The sequence below is a fragment of the Labrus mixtus genome, chromosome 22 (genome assembly GCF_963584025.1).
Source record: "Labrus mixtus chromosome 22, fLabMix1.1, whole genome shotgun sequence".
In the NCBI taxonomy this organism is placed as follows: Eukaryota; Metazoa; Chordata; class Actinopteri; order Labriformes; family Labridae; genus Labrus; species Labrus mixtus.
In genome coordinates, this window is record NC_083633.1 from 15,124,744 (window position 1) to 15,148,718 (window position 23,975).

At 41.2% G+C, this 23,975-nt stretch overlaps 1 protein-coding gene across 1 annotated transcript in view; it reads left to right on the forward strand.

Annotated features, from left to right (window-relative positions):
- The window catches only part of snd1 (staphylococcal nuclease and tudor domain containing 1), a 167,226-nt gene that overhangs the window by 113,066 nt on the left and 30,185 nt on the right, over positions 1 to 23,975 (forward strand). The window contains exon 18 of the mRNA XM_061029798.1: positions 13,845 to 13,986. Coding sequence (XP_060885781.1) covers positions 13,845 to 13,986 — 142 coding nt within the window. The remainder of the gene's footprint in view (positions 1 to 13,844; positions 13,987 to 23,975) is intronic.

A 23,975-nucleotide genomic window follows, 5' to 3' on the forward strand; every position in this document is an offset into this window, starting at 1 on the left:
CAATAACCTTTTTAGATATCCATGTTTTCTCTTCTTGCTTAAAAGTGATTTATTGACTTTCACTTTAACAATACTTTAAAGGTTTCAAGAATAAGATAGGGTAGATGATAATTGGAATGAGCTTGTATCGATGACATTCATGTAACCTTGCAGCAGTTTGCACAGACAACCATGCCTTGATGTATTAGCCACGCCATTCATGTGAACATCCATTATGGGAAGAAGCAGTGATGACATTTCCCCCCGCAGATAACTGACATTTATACACTTTTGGAGTCATCAGGCAGATGCTGTGAAAACATCAAGGCCGCACATTTTCCTAGCTGCTGCAGGTGTCCTCTCCAATCGTCCTTGTTTAATCAGAAGAAGAAAGAAAAAAGCGTGGGCTATCTGTGTTTGCACTCAAAATACGACGCGCGCAACTTAGTCATTTACACGCACTCTGACATTTTTTAGGGCCCGTGCTCGGAGCAATACTTAACTCCATTTAATATGGGTCGGCAGTGAAATACCCCTCCCCTTACTTGTTCCCTCTCTCCTTTCCTGCTTCACTTGCTTCTCTCTGCTGTCTAATGAAATGCTAAATATTTGTTTCTTGGAGGCACCATTTAAATGCTCTCTCTGCTGGTCGGTGGCTGAAACCATGTCCCGTTTAATGAGTTCCGGTTTTACGAGTTCCAAGGCATTATGAAAAGACCTTCACAGGCCTGTTGTCACCTAAAAGGGATACAACACCTTTGACCTTGCTGAGTATATATTTTTTTTTATTCCTGATGATGATATTGCAGCTGTTAATACAATAAAGGTTCTTGAAGCCTGGTCCATGCTGAGGCAAAACAAGTCAGTCCACACTGAGCCAGAATGGAGAGAAGAAGCTCCAGTTTGGATGCTAACACCTCATCAGTTCTCTTTATTACCTCCTCTCACACAGACTTCTCCATACTCTGGCAAAGCGGTCATGCTCGAGCAGCCAGTTCCACTCCTAAATTCATTTGCTAGTTATTTTCCTATGTTCCCTTCATGACGGCTTCCCTACTCCCTCTTATTCCCGCACTTTTCTTTTTCTTCTTCCTGTCATTTATTTGCTCTTGCCTCAGTACCCAAATCCTATCATCCCTGTCATCTTGCTGTTTTTCTCATCATCCCGTCCTTACTTCAACCTCTTTCTCTTTCTATCTCTACCTCCCTTACTCCCCTTCTCCTTTTTACACTTTACCAATCTAAGCCCTGAATTAGGTATCCTGTTTATTATTCTCCCCTTACCTCACATGCTCTCTAATGCTTTCCTTCTGTGAGGGGAATGCCAAGTGCATTGATTCATTGATGCATCTTTTTTTTTTCTTCTACTGTCCTCTGGTCTTTCTAAAGGCTTCTTTTCCGAAGTGCGACATTCAGCAAGGGCACCCCCAGAAAGAAGTTTAGATGCCTGCTGTCTCTTTGAATGACACACTTGAGGAAAGTTTGCTTGCTTATATCCATTTCAGTTGATATTTGATAAAGGAGACCCTGGATCTGTTATTACTTCTCTGCATTTTATTCAAAATGATTGTGTTTGAGTTTCTGTATTGTTTGTGAGTCATGCATCACCAACGCATGGTTGATATGAGGCACATTTTTGCCAACTGCAGAGCTGTCAGCTCCTGTTTGAGCTCATATTTTAGTGTCTTTAGTGGCCTCTCGGGAAACGTCACACCATCCAGCAAAAATAAAAGATGTTCTTGTGACCACAATAAAGTTAGGAAATGCCAGTGCACAGCAGATTGCTGGTGCTCGTTTGTGGAAAAACATTCAACATGTTTGTTAAACCTTCAAAAAAATGCTGGCCCCTAATGGAAAATGGATGGGTCCTTTTTCATGGGCTGTCAACCTTGAAGTGTTGTGACATGCGGAAAGAAGAATAGATGGATGAATACAAGCAAGCAGTGGGCGATGTAGGATTGGAAGGACTGCTTTATTTAAGGGTTACTGGCCTGGTGAGTTGGCCTATGATTCAGTATTTGTCTGTGATTTTAATGGTTTAAAAATCATTGCATTTAGATAAACAGTTTTATTGAGTTCCACGTCTACAATTTTTTACTTTTCAAACACTTAAATACAATTATACTGTGAATCTTCTGTACAATCTAGGTAAAAGGTAAGTAAAGAACTTTACTGTGGCTGTTCGCTTTAATGTAACTTACTGACTGGGGAGACTTGATTCCTACAACAAACCAAGGAATGTGTTACCCACAAGGCTGCGTCCTTAAAGGGGAAGGCTTGGCTTGTGGCAAACAGACACTAACACAACGGGTGTGGCTCGTGGATGGATTCGGACATTTTCTTTCCTTGCAACTTTAAGCTAATGAAAACTCAGCCAGTGTAGACTGTTTTCATTGACTATGTTAATTACTGTATCCTCTACAATGCGTGTGTCTTTGAATTTCCTTTCATAGTGTGGGTGTCCTCTTCCGTCTCTTCACTCAAACTATCAGGAGTTGGGATTTTTAATTGACCGGCCAGTAAACTGTAACAACAATATGCACAATCACAAGACATAATCTTTTGCAAGGATCCCTGTTTGAGGGGCTTAATGTCGAATCCTTAAGCGACCTTTTTGTAATTTAGGTCAGCCCTCTGTGTTCAGTCTCCTGGCTGGCTAGCCTGCAGAAAACACTCTAAATCTAGAGAATGGGTCCACTCTCCTAGTGTGTTTTTGTGCATTTTACAGAGACGCTCTCTCTCTCATGCCTTGGGGAGAGACACAGAGTTACATAAAGAGGCTCTCGTCATCACTGCGCTTCAAATTCCTCCCTGTTGTACCAGTCTCCCTCTTTGCCCCCTTCTCTCTTTTCTCTGCTACTTTCTGTCTTTTCCCCACATTACTTTCCCTTCATATTTATTTCTGCTGCTTCCTCTATGTGTCAGTAGAAGTCTTGCCAGAGCATTTTGCAGGGTAGTTCTTTGATGCGCAGCATTTGAGGTATACAGTTTACAATTGATACTTGATACAGTCAAAGAACAGTCATGATGCCTTGATCAAATCAGTCAATGGGGTGTTTATCACTAGTTCCATCACTATACATTATCATAGTAATGCTATTGACAACAAGAGGATCTATGCACACTATGGTGCAGTCTAAATATTGAATTCATGTGAGAAAATAGCATCAGGAAATTTAATTCAGAAAGTCTTAGACGTTATTACTTCAAATATTCATTCTAAGTCTTACACTTTAAAAGAGAAATAGTATAATCTGCAGTAATAAAGATCAAAAATACATCATTCTGGGTATCTTAAAGATGAGGAAATTGATTCATAATTTGACATTGCATCACTTTTGGAGAATCAAGAAGTGATATCATGTCAGTATCAATGTATCTTTACAAGTAACCAAATCTTAACTGCTGCTTTGCGAGACAATTATGACACTGATTATACTTTATTTCTCCACATTTCTAAGTTTAATTTAAGATTGAATCCTTCTCTCACATTTCAAAGCTTAATTTGTCAAGGGACATATTAGCAAAAATATTCTAGTGAAATTCCTTCAGTGTTCTGTTCTCTAAATTTCAGGGCTGCTAGAGCTTTTGACATTGCTTGCCATTGTCCCCACATTAGATTGTTTTTTTACTCTGGCAGACTTGGAAGATGATCCCAGCCTTAGTCCACCTACAAGGATGCCGATTATCTCAGTTGTTTCCTCAAACTGGGAAAGCATCCACTCACAAGAGCTGCACCAGACCTCTGAAGCTCTCTACAAATTGTGAGATCTAGGAAGCATTTCAGAGACTTCAAGAGGCTTTACCTCTGATGTGGCAATATTGCCATATATTTCTCCCCTGACTCCTTCCCCCCCCCCCCTTCCCCTTTCTGTTCCCCCTCTCTTCCTCTGTAGTTCTCCCTCCTGCTTTCCATCGGTGCTCCTTCACCACTGCCAGATCCATATTAACCTCTCTGTCACTCTCTCTGCTATCCTGCATCTCTCCCATTCCCCTTAATCCCCACCAGCTCTGCTCGCCTCCCTCTGCGGCGCCTTGTTTTTTCATTCCGCTATTATTTTCTTTGCTTCTCCTTCAATGGAGAGAGCATAGAAAGTGGAAGAACAATGGTATGGAAGAGGTGTGATCAGAGAGAAAAATGATCAGGAGTCTTCCACTGAGGAAGGAAGAGAGGAGAAGAGAAGAGATAACGACGCCCTGGAAAACCAGTCGTCATGGCAACACTGTGGCAACTCGGGACAGACTAGCCTGTTAATTAAAAAGTTGATTAATTGTCTTTTAATTGCATACTTATACATTGTAACATTTAGGTAGTCCTATTTCTTAATCACTCTGCTTTACACACGCCTTTTCTTTTCTCTTCCTCTCCTTGTTTCTTTAAGCTCGCCTTTAATTTCTAGTGATCAGACAAGGAGCGTGCTCTCGTGGACAATGAGCCGCTCGAGTTGATAAACATATCTTGCCAAGGAAGGAAGAAAAGAACAACAGAGGGCGGAAGGGACGGGGAGGGCTTAAATGCTGCATTCATTGTTAATTTCCATCTTTATCCTGCATGCTGTTTAGCAAATGTGGGCGTATTTATACAAAGAAACAGACTTCACCCATTTTGCAACAAGGTCACAAGAATGGCTGTTTAAGGAGGAAGAAACACAAGAAACATGACGGAAAAGGAAGGCAAGTGTGTGGAATAAAACCTGGCTGATCACACCTACACATGAGGAATCTGTGCAAGAGAACAAAACATAATCAAACACAAATCAGGAAAAACTCTAAATGAGTCCTGCAAAACTATCCATCTCTCTGTGAAGCAGCACCTCTTTTTTTTTCAAGGTTATCATGATATACAATCAAACAAAGGGTTATTCTGCTTTCCTCTTGCTTCATTATTTTGTCATTACCCCTCGTCCCATCTCCATTTTTCTGCCTCTTTGTCTGCACAGTCTGAAGATTGAGCGTCTGCATCATGTGCCCTCACGCTTGCAGCTGGTCAGCTTTAATTGGGTGCTTACTCCCCAGCGCTACTTTTGTTTTCCTCTGGTGACATCTTGCTTGGCTTGATCATCTTTAAACTTCAATGACCGGAGATAGACACTCTCACTGCTCCAGTTGAGAAAATAGCAGCCTACTTGACATAAGGCTCCATATGCTGCAGTGACTGCCTCCAGGGACGATGTGTGTGGCTCTTTGTGTGTTTGATCTGTGGTTTATGCTCTAAACCTTCTGTACCTGCCGAATGGTGTGGAAGCAATGATGAGTATTACACAGGTTTGTATGTGCACACTTCGCCTTGATTGCCTATGCACCAGCATATCCTGTTTCCATGGAAACACCTTGCCCCCTTCAGTTGATTTGCACATACCACCAATCTCTGCAGGTTCAAGTTAAAACTACATGTTACCTGTTACCTTTTTATTTGTTTTATTTTGGAGCACCCTATGATGTCTTCTCTTTTAAAGGGCTACAGATGAATGTTTCTGCTGCCAATAGTACTTTTTCAGCAGTCCAACATACCGCTCATCCCCCATCCTAACACACACATCGTTGTGGATCAATTTGTGCCAGTTTAAAAAGTGTAACAAGTAACCACTACGATAGCCTTAGGTCGTTTCAAAACCCCGACTGCTGTGCGTACTGTATGTATGTTTATGTGTCACAAAATAAGGGGGGGTCATATTAGCCGTGTAAGCCGGGGTTGAGTATCCCCGCTGCCTGCCTGCCTCCTCTGTGATGGGAGAACATCTGTTGGCTGTGATATGAAGCTTGGAATGTATCTCTTTCTCTCTTTTTCTCCCTCTCTCTTGCTCACCCTCCCATTTCTGTTATGAATTCCCCAGCTGCTCAGCTCCCTCCCTGCACCTAAAAAAACCCTGTCCCATGCCACCTGTGCAGTTTTAATGCATAATTTATCTGCTAAGTAACCACATCCAAGAGACTCATCCCTCCATCCCTGTGCTGCTTTCCCTCTTTTCCCTCTCAATGTTTGACTTGGAACCTGGAAGTGGTTGGCACTCAGCGGTAGTAGATGTTACTGGTGTTACACGGTGTTCAAACATAGACTAATTACATTTCTGACACATAGCACCCATGTATCACTTTGTCTTAAACCATGTCTTAAATGGTCTATAGACGGTACAATTATAGCTCAGGGCAGCATCAGAGAGCATCTGAGCGGGTGTCAGTGTTTTACAATGAAACTGAACTGTGGCAAAGCAATTTGGTAAACTTGTATTCTCAAGTTTCAGCAAATAACAGCAACATTAAGTGGGTTTGCTCGCCTGCAGCGCGTCTCTTTTGGTCTGGCTGTGGCTGTGACATGTAACTCAAGAGTGGCTCTAAATACTAAAACTCCTGACAATGTTATTGAAAAGCTCCACTAATTGTAGACCTGCTGAAGCTTTTACATTTAAATGATAAACACATTTTATTTCCATTAAAATTATTCACAATAAAGGGCATACTTATTATGTCGTTGAACACTTTTATTATGAAAGAACCATATCAAGAAATGTGGTGTTTCAAGCAGCAGCGTAACACCACCATGCATTAGAGAAATGGAACTTAAACTCTTAAATTCTTATGCACAATCCCTTTTTAAGACTGAAAAACTGTTTCCTTTCCCCCAATTAAAACTCAATAGATGTCCCCATTTTTCCCCTTACTACTTTATACTAATTTCCAAGTATTCTTCTATTCTAGGGCTCAAATTTGATAGATTAGATGGATAAAGAAACATTTACCTCTGGAATTCTTTGTGCAATACCAATTGCCTCCTCTAACATGATATACTGGTGTCAAATAGGCTCATTGTGCAGCTGACATGTTTTGTTACGGTGCCAATGTGTATGGCCTTGCAGGCCTGTAAGCGGTCATACTGTATTAGCCCACTGTGGCAGGAACGATGCAGCTACCACATCGTATCTCAACCTGGACCAATTCTTACCCAAGGCCACGTCTGTGCCTCAGAGCTCATACATGTTTGTGTGTGCTTAGACCAGTCAATATGTTTTACGATGCAAGGCCACCATGCATTATATCTGAATATGAGGACAGCTGGAAACTCGCACACGGCCAAGCCCCAGTCTTCCTGTAAATCAAGTCCTCCTTCTGCCAGCACAGCCGCCCCTCTTACTTATCCCACCACTACAAGGAGAACACCCAGGGTTAATGTACCATCAACAACCCTCTTAACCTTGGAGGCAGTTCTCTTAGAGCTCACGTTGGGTTAATGCCTTTTCTCTTTACTGTACAAGAGAGATTGTGCCACCCTGACACCTGTCACGAAAGTCACTGTCCAATCAATATCAATAAAGATAACTTTTTTTCCCCTCGACATGTAAGTTCCACAGTTTCAATGCAGGGTTGTCAAGAAAACTGAAGTGGTCTGTCGTGTCACATACAGTCAATAAAGCCAAGTGTGGGAACTTGGAAGGCTAACTGTCTTGTCAGTCAGTCAAGCTGTGTCTGACATCAACCTCTCATCACTTCACTTATTGACAGGCAGTCATACTGGTTTGAGAAGACAGGCATTGGAAAGGGAACACATCACAAAGCTGCAATGAGAAGGAGAATAGTCCTTCCCTGTTTTTTTTTATCTTTTAAAGGTTGTTGTCTCATAGACGGCCCCTAATTTAGTGACCAATAAGAGCACTACCTGCATTCAATTCAAACCATTCATCAGCCATCAACCCTTGGCTTGTTTATCAAGGATTGCATGAAAATATTAATTATTAGTATTACCAAAAAAAGCTTCTTCTCTGAAGTGATCATATTGTCATGTTCTTCCTTCTGTGTAAGATCTATTTGTTGAGTTTTGTGTCTCTTGGCCTTTTACAAGATAATATTATTCAGTGTTTTCAAAGCTTGTTTGGCTGTGATAACAGGATTGAAAAATACATTGAAAGGGAAAGACACTCTCCTTCTGACCAACAAATGTCTGAGTTTTGTTTACAAGATCTCACAAAACAATTCACAGGTAAATCCTTGGGAAATGTAACCCCTAGTCATTGCTTTTACAGACTGGAACCTTTCCCTATAGGACAAATGCGTCCTATAATACGGTGATTTTGCAAGGATAGAAAAAACATCAACACCACATTTTGTTTAAAAAAAGAACAGTACGTAAGGTATAATTTTAGATGAGTCTTCTGTAACTTTAAGAGGAGGGAGCATAATCATAGAGGCTTTGATTTCCAAGATCGCCCCTGAGTGAAGCAATTGTCCGTCTTGTTGATCATTCTCCACCTCTAATGGTTTAGTCAATACTGACAACATCATCGAGCAACAGGAAATCCAGGTCGCCCACCTCTCTGCCACACAAACCCCACCTTCTCAGTAACGTGACTACAATGCAGATCTCTTAATTATTTCTCTCTCACTTTGTACTTCGTGAGACGTACATTCTTGGTATGTCAAAATTAATTTCTGGAACGTCTTGTAAATTATGGAGAGAACTTTTGTGCAACATGTCAGAGAAAATACTAACACTGTTGATAAATAAAGGCAGAATTTATTGGGTCGAGTTTAAGACTCAAAGTGAGTGTTGTTCTACATTGAGTACCAAAGGGAATGGATTTACAGCAAAAAATAGTTCAAGCTGCATTTGACTTTCCATTTAAATATGCATCCTTTTTCTGCCTCTCTTTGATTCCATCTCTTGTTGTATCTTTGTTCGGCTGAATGTAGCCCACCTAGCATCTAAACATCTAAACAGGATAGAATAAAACACGCTCCCTTTCTATTCTTAAATGTAGCTTTAAGTCTTTTGATGTGTGCCTCTAAGAAAAGGCTAGACGTGAACAAGGAAAGGCAAGTAGAGAACATGATGCCCACGATTGAATTAACCATTCTCTGTAAAGGGGATTCATCAGGAATATAATAAGTGTTAAATTGATTTACAAAGTGCACTCTTATGAATAACATGCTCCTATTGATTTCAATTGTACTCCAAGCGTGATTGGCTAATGAATTAACAATGGAACTATGCAAGTTCCCATGTAAGTAGAAAGACCACTTCATGTTACACAGCTCATTTTACTCCATACTTCAGCTAGATTGCGACAGCTGCAGATTCAGCAGTTAACAAGTTTGTCACGAGATGGAAGGGCTGAGCAACTTTGCCTGCTCTACATTTGTGAGTGCATATGGAGACAAGTTAATGAGAGATTGTGAGATCAGACTGTGTTTAAAGGAGTGCTCGTTATGTTCTTTTCAAGGACCGCTCGCTATTTTGCACATCAGATTAATCGGGAAAGGGGTTTAACAAGTTCTTAAGTACATCAGTGTAAAAATAAAGTATGGCAAAATATTCTATACAGTTTCACTTATTGTAAACTAGAAAAATTTGCAAAAGTTAGAGTTTAAGACTTTCATGTACATTTGTTATGTGCAGGTCAGAGCATTGATCTCTTTGTATTAACAGACCAATCACACACCCTGCCACATTTGATCAGCGTTCAAAGCAGCCCTCACCCCCTCGTCCTGGCATTATGTGTGTTCAGTCATCCATCTGTCCGTGTATTCCTCCACCTGTGCTTGTATGTGGGAATCTATTAATGTGGGACCATCTCTCACTCTCGAGTCTTCATCAAACCACAAATATTCAGACAGATCAGCTGTTAGCAGCACAGTAACTCTTCCGCCCACCTGTATTTAGTTTGCAGGGCTGAGAAATTAAGGGTTCACAACCAGTGAATGTCTGAGTTCCGAACAGGTATGTACTTGTTCAGTAAACTGATGTGGCTGATTGAAGTTACAGTGGTTGGTGTTTTAGACATGTTTGTCTCCATTTCTGTTAAATATTTCTGTTGTTCAAAAGAAAATCTGATAAAAGAGAAACATTATGAGAACAAATGTAGGGGGGCTGGAAACATACACTGGAACACTTGTCTGAGCTATTCCAATGTTGCTCTAGGAGTAACCGTCTACAGTTAAGAAACATCGCACCATCGCATTACCCCAATGGCCTCCCTTGGTATAAGTGTGTTTTGTCATTCAGGAGTATTGAAGGTCAGCCTGACCTGTTATCTCCCCAGGCTTGCCCTCCATTATTAGGACTTGTTGTCCTTTCAGCCTCAGCTTAATGGCCTGCTGCTTTTTTCCTTTTTCCTATTTTTCTTTTTCTCCTGTCTCTTCTCTCTGCCTCTATGTCTCTCTCCCACTCTCTCTCCCCTCTCCCTCTCTCTCTTATTGTCTCTGGCAGCTTGGTGGCTCTAGCGTCTGGCTGCAGTTGCAGAGCAGCAGCAGAAGCTGCAGTCACATACCTGCATTCAAGTGGAACAAACAGGATGGTTGGCTGCTCATGGAAGGTCATCAGCCCTGGGCACAGTGTGTGTGTGTGTGTGTGTGTGTGTGTGTGTGTGTGCTCGTGTATCTGTGCATTTATTTTTTGTTTTAAAAAAAGATGAAGCCATGTAGTGTTTCTAGTAGTGCACCAAGAACCAATGCAAAGCAAATACAATCACACTGACCTGGAGTCTTTTAAGGAGTCTCTCCCACTTTGCTTATTTAAGATTATGGCTGGGGCTGTATACAGCGTGTGTGTGTGTGTGTGTGTGTGTGTGTGTGTGTGTGTGTGTGTGTGTGTGTGTGTGTGTGTGTGTGTGTGTGTGTGTGTGTGTGTGTGTGTGTGTGTGTGTGTGTGTGTGTGTGTGTGTGTGTGTGTGTGTGTGTGTGTGTGTGTGTGTGTGTGTGTGTGTGTGTGTGTGTGTGTGTGTGTGTGTGTGTGTGTGTGTGTGTGTGTGTGTGTGTGTGTGTGTGTGTGTGTGTGTGTGTGTGTGTGTGTGTGTGTGTGTGTGTGTGTGTGTGTGTGTGTGTGTGTGTGTGTGTGTGTGTGTGTGTGTGTGTGTGTGTGTGTGTGTGTGTGTGTGTGTGTGTGTGTGTGTGTGTGTGTGATAGCTTTACCTTTGTCATTAATTGCATCGATCATTTTAAATACCAGAACTTGAGCTGGAACTTCAGAAGAAATTCAACCTACTGGAATCCGTCCCAGGATTTTGTTGTGTGTTGTTACGAACACACAACTATTTTGCTCAAAATTATTACTGAAACATTTTGAACTCGTACACAGCTTTAGCTAAATTTGCACCTCCTATGGCAAAGCATCGTTTTTCATTTGTCACGCATGGTTACGGAACTGATTAACTTCTATTTTGATCGATACAGGCTATGTGTTGGCTCACACTTTAATTGCGCTACAAACACCTAAACGTCACCGACGGCAGAAACGATATGCTTCAAGTCTATTTTTTTTTTCTTTTGAGTGCTAACTTCAATGATTGTGTGTTGGAATCTAAGTGCTGCCAAAATGTGGGTTATCTATACTCATCCTGAATGCATCCTGTTTAGACACCGTCATACAACTGAAGCTGCTCTCCTGTATACAAACCCAATTTTAGTTACAAATCACAGCAACAAATATAGAGAAAGAAGAAACTGGTTGTCATTTTCAAGATTCAAAATGTCTAAAAACCTTGAACTGTATTGCGCCTCTGATAGTGCACAAGAGGAGAGCCTTTATTTTGGCTGCAGTAGAGAACAAAACACATCAGTTTGATTCTGCACACCCACAGAGTCAGAACTGAACATGTAAATTTCACGCTGAGAGAAAAATGGATGTTTATACCGACCCCAAAAATCCAAACTGATTGAGGCCAGAGACTGCTTGCTTCTGTTTATCAGAATTTGTTAACCACACTGTTGGTGTCTGCACCTGCTCGTCTTTTTCTTCTCTTCTCCGGTTGCAATGATATCCACACTCAACACAAAGTCAAAGGTCAACAGGATTCCCTGTGGCTGTGCCGAGTGTCCAAGCCCACCCACTCAACACCACCCTAAAGGTGCGGCAGTGATGCCCACCGAGCTAATGAATGGTGACACTTTAATCTTTGTAATCCCTAATTGGTGCTGGGGGTTTGATTAGAAGCCAAGCGATGTCAGCTCAATTGCAATGAGGGAAGCATGTTTATTACCACACACCGTGTATGCCAACATTTGTGACTGTGCATATAATGTTGCATGGCTGTATATGTATGTGTGTGTGTGCTCATGATGCACCCGCCTGTCGAACACCCTAAGAAAAAAAAATCCCTGTTGATCTCGGGGTTTACGAAGCGTGGCTGCATTTTCTCTCTTCATTAACCTTTCTCGCCCTCAATCCCCTGAATTTCTACCTGCTTTATTTCCTTCTTCCCTTCACTTGCTCTTTTTCTTTTCTCATTTCTTTTTGCTATGTTAGCAGGATGAATAATTGAATTTAATTAGGTAGTTTGACCCTGTCTTTTGTTAGTGTGTAAGCAGGGCATCAACACTCATATCTCTGGTCGATTGCATCATGGGTCACAGTTAAAAATGTTTCTTCCAAAATTACTATTATTGGGATTTTTCCGACAAATTATGCTCCACATTATCTCAACGGACTCCTGCCACTATTCATCTACATCAATGGTAAAGGGTAATCTGAAGAGACAGCATATATATATAAAAAAAAGTCCCTGGTATGGTTAACTAAGCCTACTGAAACACATGCATAGCTCTACAGATGAGCTATGGCAGAGTGAAAAAATGACAACACTAAAGCTAGCTAATCTAATTAGTACGATGAAACCATGCAGTAAAATCATTTGCCAGAACCTAATTGGCTAATATCGCTGCACTGTTAAAAAATCTCATTGCCTCTCTTCCCTCTCTTCCTGTAACCTTTGAAAGTAAACACTTCCTAAATAGCCTGCAGAAACGAGCAGTAACAAGCTGTGCTGCTGCTGCTGCTGCTGCTGCTGCTGCTGCACAAGAAGTTGTAGCGCTGTTGTGCACTTTTTGACTCTTGAGTTCCTCTCCCTGTCTCCTCTTGTGGATCTCCTTCCCTCCCCTTCTTCTCCTGCGATTCATCTGCGGGATTAGCCGGCTTTCATCCTGACCCTCCTGTCGGTGCATGTGCTCAATACTATTACTTTACTTGAAGCTGTGTACAAACATGCCTTATGCAGTCTTGACAACCACCCACTCTTTCTTCTGCATCTCTCTTTAAACACACACACACACAGAAACACACACAAACACACGCACGCACACACACACAACTCATGACACCCATGCAGTTTGATATGTGGCCTAAGGCGAAGCACTTCTTCCTAATGAGCCTGCTGCCCTCTGTTTCTCCTGGGGAGCTGAAAGGGATCTAACCTTGATGCAGCAGAGAAAGGATGTAACCTGCTTACACAAGCACGCACGCACACACACACACACACACACACACACACACACACACACACACATACATATTCTTATGCTTGTGAGGAAGTTCATTGACTACCATTTTCCCACACACACCTGTGTTATTATAAACACCATATAACCTTAATCTTAACCTTGTTCTAACCCTCGACCCAGAACTGAACCCTTAAAAAGCACTTAAAGAAATCAAGACTTGCCAACATGTTGTCACTTTTCAATCTCTCCTCCGTTACCATGGGAATTATTCAGCTCCTATTATTTCATGGGGGAGTGTTAAACCAGTGGATCGATATATTACTTCTATTATTTTCAAATCCTCTGTTGATAAGATGGTCAAAAAAGATTTCTCATAATGAGTTAAAATAATAATTATTGGAATTTAATGCCTCATATGTTGTATGGTAGTTTCTTTAATTATTCTAATGTTCTCATGATGATGTAACAGAAGCAGTATACAGAATAAAATGTTTCCCCCCCCCCACACACACAATCTATTGCTCTTACGATTCTTTTTCTCCTCTTATACTGTAGTGAAAAAAAATGTCCAAAGCCCTTGAGCACCATTTTTGTTTTTTATGTCTTTGGCATCTGTTGCCCTATTGACCTGTCTTTGTAATTTTTGTATTTTTCATATCTAGGTCTGGGCCAACTATGAGGAGAAACCAGTGGAGGAGGTTGTGCACGTGACAGAGGAGAAGGAACGGGTGCCGAACTACAGAGCAGTATACGTCACTGAAATCAGCGACACCCTGCACTTCTACACCCAGGACGTAGAAACAGGTACCTTGAGATTGTGTTGAATGTGTGTGTAAAGAGGAAACAAATGCAAAATCTGAGCAAAAAACTTACATTCTGAATCTTTTTGTCAGGTAAAAACACAATTTGACATGGCATACACAGATGGATCAAATATGAATTAGTCAAAGATAAAATGGCAGCAAAAACATGCTACATTTCTTCATGCTACAGCGAGTATTTCATCATCTTGTGCAATCCTACAGAAACAACTCTGCACTCAGATGTGAGCAATGGCTCTTACTTTCTATTCTCTTTTAACACCACACTGACTTTATGAATGTCAATTAACTGTAGCACTATGACATTCACCTCACCCCCCCCGTGCTGCAGCACCCCTCCCACCAGCAGAGACAAAGCAAAGGACGGCCCTCTTGTTATTACGACTGAATGACAGGAATAAATCACAGCACCCCCCTCTTGCCACCAGTGACAGGGGGAGGAAAGGAGAGAAAAGTTCAGTGATGGGAAAACTAACAATCCCTGTTGTTCCTGCACGGCTGCTCCCTCTGACAGGCTCTGTTTGCACCATGTGTGTGTGTGTACGTGTTTGTATGCTGTTTTGTGCTGGGTAATGGTCCATATTTTAGGTAGTATACTTAATGGGCCATCCTCTGTAATATCAAAATCAAGGTGTGAGTTTTCATGTATACATTTGTATCTGTGTTTAATTGCAAGTACATAGTACAAAGTACGTAGAAAGCGTTAATAAACGCTGCTTAAGGTTCAAGTAATACTTAAGTTTTCTTCTATGAAATATTCCACTTACCTATTACAACTTCATATTATGGCCAAAAAGGGTTTTCGCATTTTCTCCAGTTTGCATGATCAGTCGAAAGATCCAGGATGACAAACACAAACTTGTTTTTGGGCTGCATCATTTGACAGAGGGAAACTTAAGAGCTTTACAAACTGAGTCTAAGATGTTCGTTTTTCACAAAGTTTATCAACGTTGTTATGCAGTTCTGCTGTTAGTGGTGAAACGCACACTTGATCCTTAATCTGCTCAGATTCCCCTCTGTGGATTGGCCCACACCTGAAATGCGGAATCAATGGAGAATTTTTAAACATGTTGTTAAATAAATCTACGGTCACTAAATCTCTGTGTAGAGTCTCAGTGAATAGTTGGCAGCGTTTAAGTGGCGCCATAGAGATCAGCTGTACAGATAGAAAGACATTTCAGGCCTTTTATCATATAATATTTTTTGTAGTATCTCGCACACAAACAGGTCATTAATCATTGGTATTTCATTGTGTATAGTTAATTTGTTGCTTCGACTTGTCTCTGTTTCATCTCACCGTGTCTCACCTGTCATGCAGGTATCAGCTGGTGGCTGCGTGCGACAACAATCAGTTAGTTAGTTTTTGTTAGATTGAATCTCATCTTATTTCTACGTTAACATAAGATCCAGATGTCCATGACTTCAGGTGCTTCTGGTTAAATGATAAAATAAAAATTCCTACAGTGGCTTGAATTAAAACAAAGGGTGCTGGACGACAGCAGGGTTTATAACTCTGATAAACAAGCTTTCGCAGATTATACGAGACACTCATAGAGGCTGAAGAAAATGGGTGTTGGTCTCGAATGAGAGACATCGGGGAATAGAAGTAAAGGCCAAATCTGAGTGACAGTATTCTGCTTCAATCGTAGCTTTTATTGAAGGATTAGAAGTTGAACCTAGCCATCCTGGGCCCCTTTGATTTCGTGGCTTGTTTATTGTCTCGCATAGTTGCACATTTAGAATCACACACAGTTGCACTGAAACCTGTATTCCCAAACTAGCTGGAACAGATCTGAACTCTCCATGCCAATCACTGTCCCTTCATCATCTGCCAGTTTGTGTGAGAGCAGAACAGGATGCAGAGATCTTCCTATCACAGCCGCCCCTCAAATCTGGCTTCACTGGCACTCCACTGTCAGAGGCCATGACATCGACTTTGGCCACATCTTAATTTGCCTCACTGCCGTTATTCATTAATTTGCCTTTGTTTACTGCCAATCTGAGAACCAGCTTCCCTCAGACCATAATCCAATATAACATGAGTGTGGAAAGCATTTGCTTGTTCTTTCAAAGCCCTTCACTTTTTTTCCTCGGCGGTTTCTTGATATCAGGTGTCCTGAAGTGTGTGCTAACTATCTGCTTTTCATCTTCTTGCCGTGGGCTGTAGATTCAAATCTAAAGCTCTTCCACTCCTCTGGCTGCCTCAGCTTCAATCCCCCTGCAGGTCAAGAGGGCTGTAAAGGTTATGTGCAAGGTTTTATCATTGATCAAAATCACATGTCACTTGGAGGAGGCTAAAATGTGTAGTGCATGTCACATGTTAACCCGGAGGCAGGGTTAATGCCTCCAGCATCACATACTGCTGGCAGGTATGATTTAAAAGAGTAACGTGTTTATTCCCTGCGTTATAAATATCAAAGACAGATCTGCAGGCTCTTTCTAGATAACATACAGAGCTTGACATACTCATTAAAGGGATTTCAGAGCGTTGTCTTAATTGATATTAAGCACATTTATCTTTTATTTTATAAAGCTAAACGGCACCCACAAGATGCAAAACATGTAAAGCTTTCTTTCTCCGTAGAAACTCAAGTGTTGCATTTAAAGAAATTGTACACAAAGTGCATTTTTTATTTTGCTGCTCTCAGTGTATTTTGACAGCAGAGCTGTGAGTTATTTAATCTTTTCTCATATAAAGGCTTGATTTTAGATGATCCAGCAATGCTGGGCCCTCTTTATTTATTTATTTTCCCCTCTAATTGGCTCGTACTCTTCCACCAAGAGGCTTACACACTATTTTTTTTTTTTTTTTTTTAAAGTGTTATTCTCAGCAGGGAGGTAAAACCTGACCGGTCCTCACCTCCTGCCTCCCTCTCCTCATCTCCCTCACTATCATGTTGTTTGCTCCTCCCCACCTCCCTTAGTCTCCTTTTCTCCCTCGGTCTCTTTCATTTTCGCTGACGCTTTCTCAAAGCTACATTAAGTCATACCAGCCCCTTGAAGAGCACATCAAAGTGTTAGGGCCTGTAAAATCATACAGGCTGAGTGCTTTGCAATATCATTACATGTTACACACACACCCCTTCTCTCCCCCTCCCCCTCTGCCCCTCTTCCCTTAAATTCTGAAGTGAAGGAATTTATACACTTGGATAAGCTCAGAAGCAGAAGCTGACTTTCATAAATATGCCTGTGATTGCAACTTATGACAACATAACACTTCACATAAACGTTAGAGTGGTTATAATGGGTGCCACAGTTTATGTTCCAAACCATGTAAAAAAGATTTGTATGTGTTTAATTGCTCTTATCCCATGTGTACAGCAGTTTGGCTTTACCAATTACCCTCAAACAAATCTTGTCTGTCAAGATCCAAAGTAAAAGTCAAACATGCAAGAGATTGATGGATCACTGTGAACATCACTGCAATCCAACATAATATACTGGCACCATGTGACATGGCTTTAGGATGCTGTTGGAGTATTTGTGAAGTACCACATTTTGCACTTGCCCTTATTCATTTATATAAGCATTCACAAAACCACCACACCTGAAACAGCAGTTTGTAATTCATCATTTGACCTTCCAATTCCTAAATTATGCTACCAGTCGGATTGTCTCTTATCATAACACCCAGCCACTTTTCCTCTCCTGTTGCCATTAGACAGGCTAACATCAGAGACAAGATTTAGTCTGGGTTTTTGGCAGCCAACACCAGAACTCCATTTGCCAGATGGAGCAAACACTTTAATGTAGTACTCCTTAACCGTCCTAGCACGCTTGCAACATGGAGTTTAATCCTTACCGGCTTCCCTCTGGCTCATCTCTTGTTTAATGTTCAGTTTGGAAGCAAGGAAAAGGCCTCACTTAAAGTTACCTGAGCAAGATAATAAAACTATACTGCTTCTGTCATCATAATGATGATAGGTGCAAGCCCATTTACTTAACTTCAATAATCCACAGCTTTTATTGTGGGCGTAAAAAGGAATTATAAAAGGTGGGTGTATTTTTAGCAACAAAAAAAAAAAAAGATTAAAACACAGCAGGGACTGGCACAGAGTCATTTTTCTATCTGCAGTTAAGCACCATTTGTTCAAAGCGTCGCTTCAGTAAGATAAGTTGAACTTAATTGATTGGATGTAGGAAAATTAAAGAGTCTCAGTAGCAGGACAGGAAGAAAGAAAAGTAAGTGAAATACTCCAGGTAGCAGGATGACACTAAAAAGAAGGAACATGAAGTGGAAGCAAGTGTTTTTGGAATGCCATTGTTTTGTAATAAAAAAGAACAAGTTGTACCCTTGTGAGAATAAGACATGGTAGATTGGTTCAGACGTCTGTAAAAACACATATTTAGATGTCAACATAAAGAAAAGATATCCTTACATTCTAATAGAATAAACAGATTGATTTCAGTTATGCGAGCAACATAACAGTGTTAGAAAGTCCTGTAGAGCAAGATGTAAAAAAACACAAAAAACATGCAGTTTAGGGGACTGTGCATCCCTTACTGTAAAATATAGAGAGGAAAAAGTAAAAAAAACAACATTATACACAGTAGGGTTACAGTCATTAATATTTAGATGCTGTTTCCAAACCATTAGCCCTGTGGTAGTTAAGGCTATCCAGTAGGCCGGGGTCTTTTTATTATTTATTGTGGTCCGCTGAGGGCAGTACTGATTGAAAAGGCTATCCTGCTGTTGTTGCACTTAAATAAACACACATAGGCCCATGCAATAATCTTCATGCTGTTATCTTCTAAGTGATTCTCATAGTTTATGGAGAGAATGCACTTTGTGATATCTTTTATTCTCTGGGGGTCTTGTGCGCTCTGTAGTTAACCCCTTTTCCCATTTTAATTATTCACTTTTAATTATTCTTAAGTGTGGGTATTTTGCTTATATATGGATATCTTAACACAGGCTCGATAAGCGATTAATTCCACGTTAGGAATGGGCTTTTCCAAGTCACTGAGAAGCTTGAGGGATTGCACTCCTTAATCCTCCGTTTATTTTAAGGCTCTCTATCTGTTGCTGTGTGCGTTTATCTCTCATTGTCTCATTTTTCTCCCCACATGCATTGTCTCTTCCTCGTACTGCTTTCTCTCTTTTCCCCTCGCTGTTTTTTCCTTGTGTGTGTTGCTCTCTCCGGAGGCTATATGTAATTACTGTCAGAGGGGGACCTGCATAGATCTGTGTGACCTTGGACACTAAAAGACAGAGGCCACTTCAGGCACAGTGGGAGGAAGTGACTCTGTGCTGTACTCTGTTGTTGCTTTGCCACTATGCTGGAGAGTTGACATAATTAAAATCCTGCTAAATATAGCGCTCAAGTCTTTATGGATATGCAGCTGTAATGACAGCAACCCAAGTATTGGTGTGCTTTGCGGTCTTCTCTTTAATAAGATATTAGGTTTTTTACTGAACAAGTGAATAACCCTTATGTAGAGGGTTAAAGAACATTCAGGAGCCTTCAAAAAGACATAGTAACAGGTTAAATGTAGACTGAGTTACCACTGGGCCTTTTCTGTGTCCCAAATGTAATGTTTTTTAGCTTGTGTATTTGGTTTATATCCCATTCTCTATGTTGCATAAGCACCTTGATTCCTTTGAATGAGTAACCTACAACACTCAAGCATATTGGATCCAGCCTTCATGGGCTGTCCTGGCCTACAAACTGGATCCTTGGCTAACAGTTCACGAGTTGTTGTTTTTGTGCCTTTGCCTTGCTAGCAGCCTCAACATAATTTGGACCTAGTTCAGTTGTCCTCTCTGTAGGCCTGGATTTCTAGGCCCAATCCTGACTGACAAAAATCTGCCCGACCCAAGCCTCAGCTGTAGCTCGGTTGGCGGTACATCCTGTCTAGTGGTTGTAACCTGGCACCCACATAGCCTCATAATGAGAAGAGTCGTTCCCCCCAACCAGGTGCCACTCCGTCCACATTATTCACACTTCTTCCTTTTACACACAGCAGCTGTTCATCACCTAATGATGCTGGACCCAGCCAGTGATGGAGCAAGGCATGCAGGGAGCTGCTCTGCCTCTGGCTTCACTTCAAACCAGGCCTTTTTTTTCTCTTCTGTCTTTTGAAATTTAATTCCAACACTGTGTAATGTTATGTTTCAATCTTACTCTTTCACAGAGCTTGTATTTCTTTACTGCCAATGGCATATTTTCATTTTGGTTTATTTACTTCTTCACTCTTTAATGTGTGCTTTCCCACATATTGACGACTTCAGCCAACATGGCCTCTACACAGTGATCCAACACAATCATTGCATCCAACACAATCATTGCATCAAAATATCTCTTTGCTGTCCAACTCTGTAAGTGGAGGCAGCCTACCACATTTACACTTATATCAAGGTGCTGATTTCAATAAGAAGACATGAGAATTACTGTAGCATTAAATATTGATCAGGATGAGTGGCTTGCTAATTTGATCTCATGTGAAGACAGTCAAGTGATTACAACGTCATAGAGCATAGAGCAGTCTTAAAACATAAAAAATGTCTGCAGTGTTCAGTTCATCATTTATTTTTTTAACCATTCTCTATGACATATCGTACTATGACATTGTAGGCGTCACGCCAAAATCAGTCAGAGGTAGAGATAGTTAACTTCTACGCAAATGCATCTATGAAACGCCTTCTCTTTTCTTTTGTGAAGTGAAAAAGAAAGTCATCTTTTGTTAATCATGTCTCTTCTTCGTTGAACAGTCTAAAAACAATGACTTAAAAAGCTAATTGTAAAAAGAATGCATTCACTTTGATTTCATTGTGGAGACAAAAGAAATATAACAAAGTGTTTAATGTGACAATTGTTTAAATGATTATACTGAGGAGGGTAATGACCTCATCATATTAGAGGAGAATGGCTGTAATTGCTGTACGGTTCTCGCGGTTGGAGATGCAATCATTCTAAAGGTTAAGCTGCTTTTCTGCATCACTTTGTTTATTTTTTATCTTTATCAAGTTTGTTGCTTTCACATGTAAAAGGCTGAAAAAATTTATTTTTCCCCAGATGAATCTTCAGCCATCTGGCTTTCATGTTGTGTTTAAGTTAATTGGCACAAGTGTGATAATTAAGCAAATAGGTGACCAAAAGTTCCACCAGAAGTAGCTTCACCCGCTGATACTTTTTTCCTTTCCAGCTCCTTTCTACTGCAGCAGATGCAATATTTAGAGGTCAGACCCTTCCTGCATGATCTCCCCCCCTCCCTGGGCATTCATTATTAAATCAGATACGCACCTTTAGCTTCTAAAAGGTCAGCTCACCTGTCGCTCTGGGGCGGGTTGCTTTTGATTTTCCGGACAGAAAATAAGCGTCTCCGTCCGCATTCTACACCTTTTTTCAGCGAGCATAATTTGCACTGATGTCAACTTGTGGGTCTATTACCTAAAGCTGAGTGGCTGAATGACACTTTTCGCAGCGGTGAGCCACTTATGGGTCCAAATGGGGTTCTCGTCTTCAGAATTGGCCCCGGCTCGTCTTCCCTCTAATGTTGCCCGAGGCCATCTTCTGAATATATCTGGAGTCCTTACAATCAAAGCAGGACATTAGCTGAAGTCAATGAGGCTCGACAGGTGGCAGAGAGAGGAGCAAGGGAGAAGGATGCTAAAAGAGAGCCCCAGATGCTGCCTCTGTTTAGATCTTTTCAGTGATGGCTTTTTCAATTACAGAAACAGTAATTTGCTGTATAAGGCTCCAGACTGCCGGGAAGGGGGCGAATGGAACAGGGTAATTGCTGGTGGAAGTGAGGAGGGGGTATCGCACAAGATATAATCCATATCACTCTCCAGTGGGAGGAGAGCAGCATTAGTCAAGCAAAGGGGGTCATTTGTTTTTTATAGTGGCCTCCCTCAGAGCTGGGCAGATGCTGACACCACTTTAAACATCACTCAGGAATGCGAGGGAAATGGCCCTTCTCTTGTCTTAGCTCCCTGATTGTCACACTGTGTCTTCAGAAAGAAAGTGTACAAATATCCCCAGGGTGAGTGCTGCTTCTTTGTTGACCAACCACAGGGGGCATTCGACTCAGAACAGCTGTGTTTGTGTGTGTGTTTCCTCCACACGCACACAATTCATGCCTCCCTAGCCAGTACGTACTGTGCCCAGGCTGTGTGATGTTGTTTGTCATTGCAGACTTTTTTTTCCTTTGAAGTGCTGCTTGCATGTCCTGAAACGCAGCCATTCCTCTACCCCAGAGGATAAAGCCCCTGTCCACAGCTCATGCATATTTAACACTGCGAACAAACAGGTGAGCAGAAGCACAAAGCTCTGTTCAGATGGTAGATGATGCACCATCCATGTGTATCAAACAGTCTTTGACCAGGCAGCCCGGCCGCAAACTAAAGGCTCTGCAGTATTTCTAAGACAAGGAGGAAGCGTGCTGCAAAAACTGTCTTACTCCTCTAGATGTTGCTTACTTTTCCTTCCCAAATGAAAGTGGATTAAAGCCAGGTCTACGTTTCCGGATCTCTTGTTTCCCCGGCAGGTGTCCTTTTCATAGACACGCTCCACTTTGACTCTTAATTCCTTCATTCTTATAAGCCGGGAAATTAGCACGCTTTCATAAGCAACCATTGCTCTCTTGGCCTCTGCTTCTGTCATTTTGTGATTATTTACCCTTCTGTAGTTTAATGGCTTTCGTAAACGGCTTAATAGAATTCAGCACGGCCTTGGGATGCGTAGCGAAAAGGGCACATGATTCACTGTTTTCATTGGCTTTTTGTTCCCCCCTCTTGTCTCTGCTCACACACCATGTTCCACAATATAATCAAATACAATCATAACCAACCTGTAAAGATGTTGACAGTCTCTCTATCCTCTCTCTCTCCTTCTCTATTCTTTCCTTGTTTTAAGCCTAACTGCTCCCCCACTCTGCACTGGGCATTCAGAATGTAATTATATATGATTTACAAACAGCTGCAGCCATAATGGTGTATAAACAAATTACAGAAAGAGGGAGAAAAAAACATCAGTGGAATAAAGAGATGAAGACAGAGAGAAATTGGCCAGCATCAGACACAGTCAGTGGTTTGGCTGTTTTTTGGATCATCGCTTTGGCTCTCCCCTCCACACAAAATAAGCACTCACGCTCGACATGGTTTAGCCCTTCTGCACGCAGATATTTAGTTGTCTTTATGCCAGCATTAAATAGGAATTTGCCTTTCTAATGCAGAGTCTCCTGGCTGCACTTCTTTCCTAATGTTCACATTCACTCAGAATTTCACTGGGATGCTGCATAAGACTATTCAATTGACCCCAGAGGGCCTAGATTTTCTCTCTGTGCTCGCCTGCAGCATGTAAAACTCATTCCAGTTTTCTGCCATAGTGATTGCTGTCGGAGTTATATCTTCTTTTACAGTTGTCGTCTTTGTGTAATTCTAAATGCCTGCCTCTTCTGTTGTGATATGTATATTTATACAAATCATTTTCTGACCATGCCTCTGTAGATGAGCACTCACCTGGACATAAACCTGCACCGCTACTGATAAAACGCTAACCTCAAATCCAGTTCACCTTTGTCCAAGAAGCAGACACAGCAAATTGGACTTGTAAATCCCAACAGCGGTTAATGATAATGCAGACAGCACACTCAGAATACTAAACCAAACACAATGGACACAATGGACACATTATAAACTGCTCAGGAAAGCATCAAGGTGACAGTGTGTTGCTGAAAATGAAGCTGTAAAATAAAGATAACTTTTAACCTATTGTACTGATCAATCTGGTAAATTATCTGAATTTAATGATGGACAAACCTTTTATTTTTTATTTTTGTCTGCACAGAAGAACAACAGGAGACATTTTAAGGGGAAAAAGGCCAGTTTTCATGTCAGTCAGTGGATGGACATAGATTTATTGTTAAAGTGTGACTGGACTTGACTTGGAAGTAATTGGAGTGAGTCTCTGGGTCACAGCAGATCATAAATCAGCTTGTTAAAATTGGTGATCCATAACACTGCACTGT